A 9,647-nucleotide genomic window follows, 5' to 3' on the forward strand; every position below is an offset into this window, starting at 1 on the left:
TTGTTTGTTTGTTTGTTTAATATACCACAAGACTATGCAGTTACACTGTCAGTCACCTCAGAGTGTTCCCAAAGGAGCTCATCCACGTCCTGCACACACTCCACCTGAACATCAAGTGGAGCAGGGGGTAGTCCTTGCAGATGGAGTAACGCAGGAATTTTGACAGGATGTTGCTGCATGATGGAATCTCCTGCATCCACTTATTCATCAAGTATCCAGCAGGAGAGCACAGAGCTCCGGAGGCATCGTTGTATCCAGTTCGTCATCTGAAACCTCCGCAACCAAATTGGATGGGACCAGTCCTCTTGTGCCATCTGTCAGCTCTCCCTGAAACCAGCCATTCTCATCCACAGCTCCAAAGACGTTAAGGTGTTGTCCAGCGGTCAGAGGAAGCTCGCTTTCTGGCTCCTCATTAGGACCCTCAACAGGATTGTAGCTATGCCGAGCTAAGATTCTTTGAAATGTTGCTGATGCTTGTCCCAGAGAATGCAGGGTGAAGGACAAAAGCTCTGCTGCTGGTTCTCCGCTCTCACTTTCAGGGCCGTCCCCTGACAGAAAGCAGCACTCAGGACTGTTCCCGTGGACCTCTTTCACGGCTTTGAGTTCAAGCTCCAAGTCTTCCAGATGACTTTGAAGACCTTTGGCCTCTTGGATGGCAGAATGGAATGCACTGGGACGATGGCTGAGATTCTTCTTTGATGGGGCAAGAGTCTCTTCGGCTGCCTCTCCCAGCTCCGTTCTGCCCTCGTCTCCAGTTGGAACTCTCTCCTAGTTGGTATCAGGATGAGCCTGCTCTGCTGCTCTCTCTTCTCTCTTGCACACTCTGTGAGAATGAGTTTCAGAAAGCACTACTCACTGACAGGAAATAAGGGGAAACTTGAAAGACTTGGCAACGTAAGTCCTGGCCGTGTACTGCCAGCAACTGATCTGGCCGCCCAGGATCCTGGCACCACAAATGCTTCGTTGCCAATGCAGCAATGAAGTGTTCTGGGGAAAAGCCAACTCACACGTATTTTTGGCACATCCATATCACAGCACCACAGGCCAGCACCAGCGCAGACAGCAGCACAGCTGAGAACAGTACCATCGCTGCGATGTGGCGCCTTCGCGCAGATCTGCCAACAGCAGCCTTTGTGCTCGTCCCAGGCATTCATCCCTGGGAGAAACGAGACAACATCCCACGTTACCTTCACCTGCGCTACAGATAACCTCTCAGTGTGCTTCATGGACCCAGGAGATTTTCATCAGTGGGTGCCTCTGCCTCTGGCGCCCAGGCACCAGAGGACAAGAAGGACTGCTTCCACCTCTCGTTGGGTAGGGAGAGGCCGCACAGGCACTGCCCGTGTCTTCCTCTGGGCCGAGGGCTGGGGCTGTGCCCTGGGGTCTGGGCTTTGTCTGTGGGAAGCACTGCAGAGCAGAATCCCTAGCACTTTCCCCAGCGCACGCGTCCCGCGCTCTCCCGCAGGACACCCCCCCCGGCTGAAGGTCGGGCTCCAGCCAGCACAGGGCACAGCCGGAGCCAGCCCAGGGAGAAAACACTCCTGCAGGCTCCTCCCACACAGGACCCCGCTCTGCGCCCTCGGGTGGCTTTGCTCCAAAAGGGCAAAACTCACCACTCTCTGGGAACTGGGAGTGGTGGGAGCTGAGCAGCGTCACAGAGGCCTGCACGTACCTTCTCCGGCACACTGCTGGAACAACTCTCCACACCCCACTGAGGTCAGCCGTGTTCAGAGAGCCATCCCTGGCTTCTTTTACACGTGCCCTGTGCTCACACGCTCAGGTTCGGCTGCTGACCTGGCTGTGCAAGAGCAGGCAGCAAGAGCCTGCAGGCACACAGTGGCTCTGGTGAGTGACACTGGATGACCACGGGACAGAAATTACCTGGCATTGACAGTTGTTGGCGCTGCCTGCGTTCCTCTGCCCGAGACTGGCAGTGTGGGATGGCTGCCTTCTTCCTGCAGTGCATCCTGCTCACTTTGTTGGTCAGTTCCTTTAGAAAGAAAGCAGGGCAGTAGGATTGGATGTGATGTGCTCTCATCGGGAACTGAGCTACTCCAGTCCCGCGCTCAGGCAAAGCCTGCTGGTCCCAGCCCCACAGATCCACTGCGACCCCCTCCGTTGCCCAAGGGCATTTGGGCCCTCCCAGGAATTGGAGGGTGCCAACCCTCTCACGCCTCTCGAGGAATCAGCTCCTATGCAAGGCCCTCACACCCTGTGCTGTGAGCGTCACCAACCATCACGTTCCACCCATCACAGGCCAGGCATCTGCAGGCTGAAATTCAAGCTCAGGACAGAAGCGCCTTCAGAATCAGCATCCCACCTTGTTTCCAGCATTAGCAAAGGCATCCCTGCTCGGGATGCTCCTCCTGCACCTCTGACAAGTAATGGTCGTGCTGGGGGAGCAGCTGCCCCCGGGCCTTGGCTGGATGCAGAAGTGGCAGCAGACCATCTCTGGTGCTTGACAGTGCCTGCAAGGCGCTACATGGAACACCACCGCAGCACGGCTCTGAGCGATCCCTTCCTGCTGTGCAGGCTACAGCTTGTCCACACACAGTACATCAGACCTCAGCTTCCCAGGTCTCACAGTGAACAGACTCAAGTATACCCACCACGCGCTGCCTTCTCCATTTCCTTCACCAGTTCCTTGAGGAGACGGGATGAGCCCTGGGAGTATTTTCCTCTTTTGGATTCATCCTTTCCTTTTCCGGACCTTAACAGAATGCATGAAGTTAAATATCACGTGCATGAGGTTTTGAAGACCAGCAGTGAGTCAGTGAGACAAACTACTCACCGCTGGGATTCCAGCTGGGCTCCAGCGCAGGAGGAAACAGCATGACCGGGCAAAGCCCTCCCTGGGGGCACTCCTGCAACCAAAGACCCATGAAAAGTTTCAGTCATACGCTACAGCATCACTGAATAGCGGAGCATACGGGGGATCGTGCCATGAAATGGCACTGAAATGGGCAGTGAAAGCTCTCCAAGGAATTACAAAGCCAGGACATACCCATGCGATCTGCCGGAGTTTCAGTCCCAGAGCTCAGAGCGGAACCTGGATCACCTCCTCCAGTCACATCTGCAAACAAACGCAGGACAGAGCAACTCCCATTAAACATCCTTCCAGTCAGAATGACACAGGATGCAATTAAAGCTGGGCATTCCTTCACGACACCATTCTCTCCCTTCCACACAGGAGCACCTCGGAAACAGTTCCTGGGTGCCTGCAGGGGCACCACCATCATACAGAACTAACCCCGTGTGGAACTGCCCAGAGGAGCGCCCGCCTGGAGCTCACCCCAGCTCTAAACTCAACTGCATGGACTGGATTAAACCTAGGCTTTGGTGAGCCGCTGCCTGGAGACACAGCTGTAATCAAGGACAGCGGAGAAACGTTCCCATTGCACGTGCCCATCTCTCTCTCCCTTACTGAGCTGCGGTGATGGAAGGGGCTCAGGTAATGACATGGGGGGAAAGTTCCAAAGCTGCAGAGAGGCCAGGTGACCTGCTGGCTGGTATTCCACAGCTTTCCAAATACTTTCTCCAGGCCGTGGGAGACAATTCTCAGGGACCTCATGGAAGAACATTCGGCCCCCTGGAATTTTCTTACTGGGAGACCTCGCAGATACAGAGACAAAGCCAACGCAACGCTGACAGCACGGAGCACCCAAGAAACAACGACCACCCATGCTTCTCGGGGAGAAGAACCCGCTGGCCGGTGAAAAGCGCAACCCTTGCTGAACTAGCCCAGCCACAAAGGAACAAATATCGAGGACGTGAAGCCCGGCTACTTACCTCCAGCATCCCCTTCAGGCTCAGAGGCAGGGTTCTGTTCTGCTGATTCACCAGCAGGGCCTGCAGGCACAAGTGTAATCAGACACAGGTGAGGAGAGCTTCCAGCACACGTGGGGGCCTCCTTTTCCCTGAGTGGGGAAAGGTGGGCCAGGGAATGCCACGGCCCAAATACGAAGGTCTAGGGCTCTCTCAGCTGAAGAGGGGCAGCGGTAACCTTCCCACTGAAATGTGGCAGCTCTCCGAGTAAAGAAATACTCATGGCTCATCTGTGCAAGCCCTTCAAGGCACAAACTAGGCTTGGAAGACCTTGAGAGGGTCTTAAGCAAAATTGCACGCAAGTAAACTATGGGAGCATGAATGTTTCTGCCTCCAAGGAAACAGACACTCACAACTTACCTCTGGGTTGTCCCAGAGGCACAGGCACAAAATCCGGATCCAAACGATCATCCGAAAGGGAGCACCAAGTTCATCACCTGGAATCAAGAACACATGAAAGAAGGTCCCATTGGATGGTGTGATCTCCTTCTCCCTCAGTAACTGGATGTTGCTGGGCCGTGGAACGGGATGGGAGAAGGACTCAGGTCACGATTCCCAAAGTTGCAGAGTGGCCAGGATGACCTGTAGGCTGGCACCTGGCAGCGTACACAATACTCTCTCCAGGCCATGTGCCACATCCCTCACGGACCGCATGGAAGAAGATGCAGCTCCTGGGGGCTTTCTTACTGGGAGGCCTCCAATGCACAGGAAGGTCACACTGTAAGCACTGGAGGAAAGCACGCCTGTCTCTTCCTCTGGGCTGTGGGCCGAGGGCTCTGTGTTGGAAACTGGGATTCATCTACGGGGAGTACCATGAGCCTGGAGCAGAAATGCTCACGCTTCTCCCAGCACACATCTGCCAAGCTCTCCCCAGGACATCTCCCACGATGAAGGCCTGTGCTCCAGCCAGCAAGCAGCAGAGCCATGGCCCGGCATGGCTGGAGCCAGCCCTGGGGAGCAGCGCTGCCACGGGCTCTTGCCCGGCTCCTGCGGTGCTGCCCATCGCCCCCTGCCCAACACCACCCCCCATGGAAGGCCGGCCCCAGGGAAGTGTGGCACAGGGCCGTGGGGACACAGCCTGACTTCTTGCCCCCACTGCTGCTCAGTCCGTGTCCCATCTCTGCCCACCCACCTGCTCCCGGTGCTCGCCACGGAGCAGCACAGGTCTCCCGGAAACACATGGCCATCAGTAGGAGGAAGAGGACAAAGCGGGCAGGGGCCATGGCTCCCCACACTCGCACCATGCTTCCAACACCACCGCTGCAGCCACAGTGAGCGTCGCACAGAGCAAAGCCTGCGGCACAGGACAGCGTCGCAGCCAGGCCTTGTGAGCTCACGGCACAGCACCGCACAGCCATTGGACGGGGCATTGTGACCTCACGGCTCCGAGATTCCGGGTGGCGGCTCCCCGCGGGCTGCTGCTCTTGTGATGTGCTGCACCAGGGCTGCGTGGGGCCCGTGCTTACGTCATAGAAACGCAGAATCATAGAGCGGCTTGGGGTGGAAGGGACAGCAAAGAGCTTAGAACCCCAACCCCACTGCCGTGGGCAGGGATGCCACCCACGGGGTCATGCTGCCCAGAGCCCCACCCAGCCTAGGCCTTGAACACCTCCAGGGATGGAGCATCCACAGCTTCACTTGGCAAACATTTCTAGGGCTTCAACAGCCCCAGGAGGGAATTATTTCCAGCTCGGTGCACCCATGACACCTCAGGCCATTGGGGAAGAGATGCAATATGGAAATGGGGTCCTGGATCAAGGACGCTATTGCACAGGTTATCCATGCGTGTCAAACGTGCTGCAATTAAGCAAGCCAAGCGGATAAAGCCTCTCCAGTATGGAGGATGATGGCTGAAATACAAACACGGGGAAGCTGACCTTCTCACAGACCTGCCAAGTCAAGTGTCACGTGCTTACGTTTTTGTTGATAGATCTGCAGTTTCATCTGTTTTCCTTCAGTTTTCCAGCACCTTGGCTAAGGACATCCCCTTTCCTGCACCAAGTATATTTCCCACACAGTAGCGTGCTTCCAAGCCTGCATTTAGTAGCGGAAATTGAAGGCTTGCTGGTTGGCACCTCCCATCACCAAAGTCCCCCAAAGTGAACTCACCTGCTGCTGGCAACTGGACGCTTGGTGCCTGAGAGGACCGTCACCTGTGGGGTCCCACCTGGGTCTCCAGAAGCTGCTTGCACTTTTGGAAGCAGAGCATCCAAATACATTGCCTATATACATCCAATACAGTGTCCATACAACACTGCCATTGAATCAGAGCCTGCCACTTTCCCTATGACCAGGCAAAGTGCGTGAAGGCAAGCTGAACTGCTGAACCAGGCACCACATGGGGCTTATGTATTTGTGTCAAAAGACAGCATGCATTTTCTCACTCATCTTGTCTGGCTACCTGGTGACAATAAGCCCTGCTTAGTGCTTATTTCAAAAGGGCAGCAGGTCCTCGCTGGCCACGTGCAGGGGCTTCTCAGACACATATGCCAGCGAGGTGTGGGCACAGCCGGTAGAACAGCTCCTGGTGGTAAGTTTTGGTCACAGAGCACTGCAGCGCCCGGAACAAAGCCAGCAGCAGGCAGATGAGAGTGAGGCAGATGTGGGGAAAAAGAGGGGTGGAGAATGGGGCAGGGTCAAACATGCCCCTACCCCATAGTGGCACGCACACACGCCGTACAGAGGGGACAATCAGGATCAGCTGCACAGCCATGGTCACGCAGGGCAGCGGGAGAGCAGGAGAGGGGCACAGCAGGAACGCAGCAGCACAGACCGGGCCTGGGCCCGCTGCTCCAGGGACACCCGTCCCTACAGAGAAGCTTCCCAGGCAGTCTCAGTGCTGACTGACCCTCTGGCATTCAGCGGGCCAAATGGAAGCAAAAATAACAAGAAGAATCAGACTTAGTTTTCAATAAGAAAGATTCTAAAATGGGACTTCACTTCTTAAGTTCTTTACTACGAATAAAAGCGCAAGTCTACCCTAAATATAGCACTATTAAAATGTGTATACTTTTTTTTTTTTTTTTTTTCCAAAAAAATAAACCTACAACTGCTGATACCTTTTCTCGCATGTCAGGTGGAGCTGGGGCTGCAGCAGCCCTGCCTCTTCCCAGTCATGCCTGCATTGGAAGGGTCCTGGAAAATCTCACAGAATCATAGAATGGCCTGGGTTGAAAAGGACCACAATGACCATCGAGTTTCAACCCCCCTGCTATGTGCAGGATCGCCAACCACCAGAGCAGGCTGCCCAGAGCCACTTCCAGCCTGGCCTTGAATGCCTCCAGCGACGGGACATCCACAACCTCCTTGGGCAACCTGTTCCAGTGCGTCACCACCCTCTGGGTGAAAAACTTCCTCCTAATATCTAACCTAAACCACCCCTGTCTCAGTTTAAGACCATTCCTCCTTGTCCTACCACTATCCACCCTCAAAAACAGCCGTTCCCCTTCCAGTTTATATGCTCCCTTCAAGTACTGGAAGGCCACAATGAGCTCCCCCTGGAGCCTTCTCTTCTCCAAGCTAAGCAAGCCCAGTTCCCTCAACCTTTCCTCATAGGAGAGGTGCTCCTGCCCTCTGATCATCTTAGTGGCCCTCCTCTGGACCCGCTCCAACAGCTCCACACCCTTCCTCTACTGGGGGCCTGTAGAGCAAATAAGTATACGGATATAAGAAACTATCGCCTTTGAAAAGGAATAATCAGAGATGAACAGGAAGCTTACCCGTGTCCTGGGCTCGCCAAAAGGGCTCCAAGAGGAGTGATCTTCAGAGAGCAATCCTTCCTCCGTGGCAGTCAGCCCTTAAATGGGGTTTAGGAGAGGTGGAGCCTGGCTCCACCCCTTCCGGTCACACAGGTGGAGTTGCAGTTCAACAGTTCTCATACAGGGCCCCACGCCTGGGTGCAGTACTCCAGATGGGGCCTCACAAGAGCTGAGTAGAGGGGGACAACCACCTCCCTCTCCCTGCTGGCCACCTCTTTCTTAACGCAGCCCAGAACACACTTGGCCTTCCGGGCTGCCAGCACACACTGCTGGCTCACGTCCAGCTTCTAAAATCACACAACGCTGGAATGGATGTGTTGCGTTGTGTTGCATGGCTCCCTGAAGATCACAGAACCACTGGATTTTTGTACGTTGGAAGTGTCCTTGAAGATCACAGAACAATAGGATGGCTTGTGTTGAAAACGTCCCTGAAGATCACAGCACAGTAGACTATCCTTGGTACACTATCATTGGTAGAGGGCCTCGAGGATTTGGCAGTACCTGAGAGCATCCCAACCCAGAGGAGATGCTGGTCATAACCTCCACCACCTCTCTGGGCAACCCGTCCCAGGGCTCCCCCACCCTTACCGTAAAGAAGGTCTTCCACATGTTTGCATGGAACTTCCTGTGCTCAAGTTCTAGGCCACTGCTCATTGTCCTCCGCTACGCACCACCGAGAAGAGCCTGGCCTCATCCATTTTCCTCCCACTTCCCTTCAGATATTGATTAACACTCGCTTTGAATCTCTAGTTATAGGGTCTGAGACGATGGAGATCTGACGGCTACTTTTCCATACCAGCCCCCTCGCATGGCAAAATCTTCTGGTTCTTTCTACCAGTTGTGCAAACCCCAGAACTTGCTGGACTCACGGATTCCACGCTACCCCACCTGAGCCGTGATTCGTGTTCACGCGTCCCAGGCTGTCAGACGACGATTGACCCCAGGATTGTTCCTGGGCAGTGGGGCGCAAAGCAGGAGTCAGATACAACTAGGGCATCCCCTAATGTTCCAATTCATTGCCCCTTGCTACCCAGAGGCAAGCAGGGGCAAGGGAAGAGGAGGAGTACCTCCACGTACCGGTCCTCCGCCTTTTGTCTCAGGAGAAGTGGTGCACCGAGAGGCCTGAGAGAAGGGGGAGAGAAGGTGTGGCAGTTGCACCGCCACAGTTGACACAGGCACTCCAGGCTTTAGGTAACAACTGTCCAGGAAGTCAGAACACCAAACCTTCCTTCCAAATGAGCCCAACACAGAGTTTTACTGAGCAGAGAGGAGGAAGCAGCGTGCAATTTGAGCCTTGCAGGTGGGCATCCTTCTGTGCCAGAAGTTCTTTGTCCTCTTAATAGTGAAGGGAGTGACGTGTGGAATCAAACTCTGGAACCCACGTAAGGTTACAAAGCAGGTACGCTCATTACGGCGCCGGGTGCGGGGGGGGATATCTCCTCCTAACTCGCACACAGAGAAAAGCACTGGTTACATACTTACAGACATAACATCCACATATTCATTACGTTCCACAAAAATGGGCTGGAATTCTGAGAAACTATTAACGTATTGTCCCACCCTCTTGAGCACGCGTCCTAAAAATGTGGTGGGGGTCTCTGGCGGTCAGTGGATGAAGGCTCGTAGTCTACCTCGCTGTGAACTTCCGACCTTTTAAGGGGGGGTAGCCCGAACCAGCTCCTACTGGCGTTGTGTTGAGCTGAGACATCTGTTTCACCATCCCATCTTCAACAACAGGAGCCTATTCTACTTTCTCATCGTTGTTTGGCAGCGAGTTTCCGTGGACTCTGCATTCTCTTCTTGAGCTTACGTGTCTGCAAGCATCTTGTCCTTCAGCGTGAATCCACTCCAGTTCTTTCCACAATATGGAAAGGCTGTTCTCATGATTCAGGAGACAGCTAGGGCTGGGGAATGGATGCATGGCACCTTAACTCTGACCAGCAAGGAAATCAGGAGAACGGAATGCAGACACTGCCAACTTCTACCGGCTCAAATCTGCTTCAAGACTCATTGCAAAGTCTCAGCTAGAAAAAGGATCACCTCAGTGTATCCAAGAAAAAGAGC

At 54.5% G+C, this 9,647-nt stretch overlaps 1 protein-coding gene and 1 long non-coding RNA gene across 2 annotated transcripts; both read right to left on the reverse strand.

Moving 5' to 3' along the window:
- Positions 1-776: 776 nt before the first annotated feature.
- On the reverse strand, positions 777-1,074 carry LOC121107470. Its single transcript, XR_005841667.2, has 2 exons — positions 1,008-1,074; positions 777-823 (listed from the first exon to the last, which is right to left on the reverse strand). It is a non-coding gene; the product is annotated as an uncharacterized LOC121107470 (long non-coding RNA).
- A 1,755-nt stretch (positions 1,075-2,829) lies between these two features.
- Positions 2,830-9,647, reverse strand: LOC124417366. The gene is made up of 7 exons (XM_046903635.1): positions 8,172-9,647; positions 7,545-8,084; positions 4,958-5,319; positions 4,186-4,262; positions 3,790-3,849; positions 3,005-3,073; positions 2,830-2,864 (listed from the first exon to the last, which is right to left on the reverse strand). Exons 3-6 carry the CDS (start codon positions 5,310-5,312, stop codon positions 3,068-3,070), a joined length of 498 nt encoding a protein of 165 aa, XP_046759591.1. The 5' UTR covers positions 5,313-5,319; positions 7,545-8,084; positions 8,172-9,647; the 3' UTR covers positions 2,830-2,864; positions 3,005-3,067.

This window comes from Gallus gallus, chromosome 23 (assembly GCF_016699485.2).
Source record: "Gallus gallus isolate bGalGal1 chromosome 23, bGalGal1.mat.broiler.GRCg7b, whole genome shotgun sequence".
Taxonomy (NCBI): Eukaryota; Metazoa; Chordata; class Aves; order Galliformes; family Phasianidae; genus Gallus; species Gallus gallus.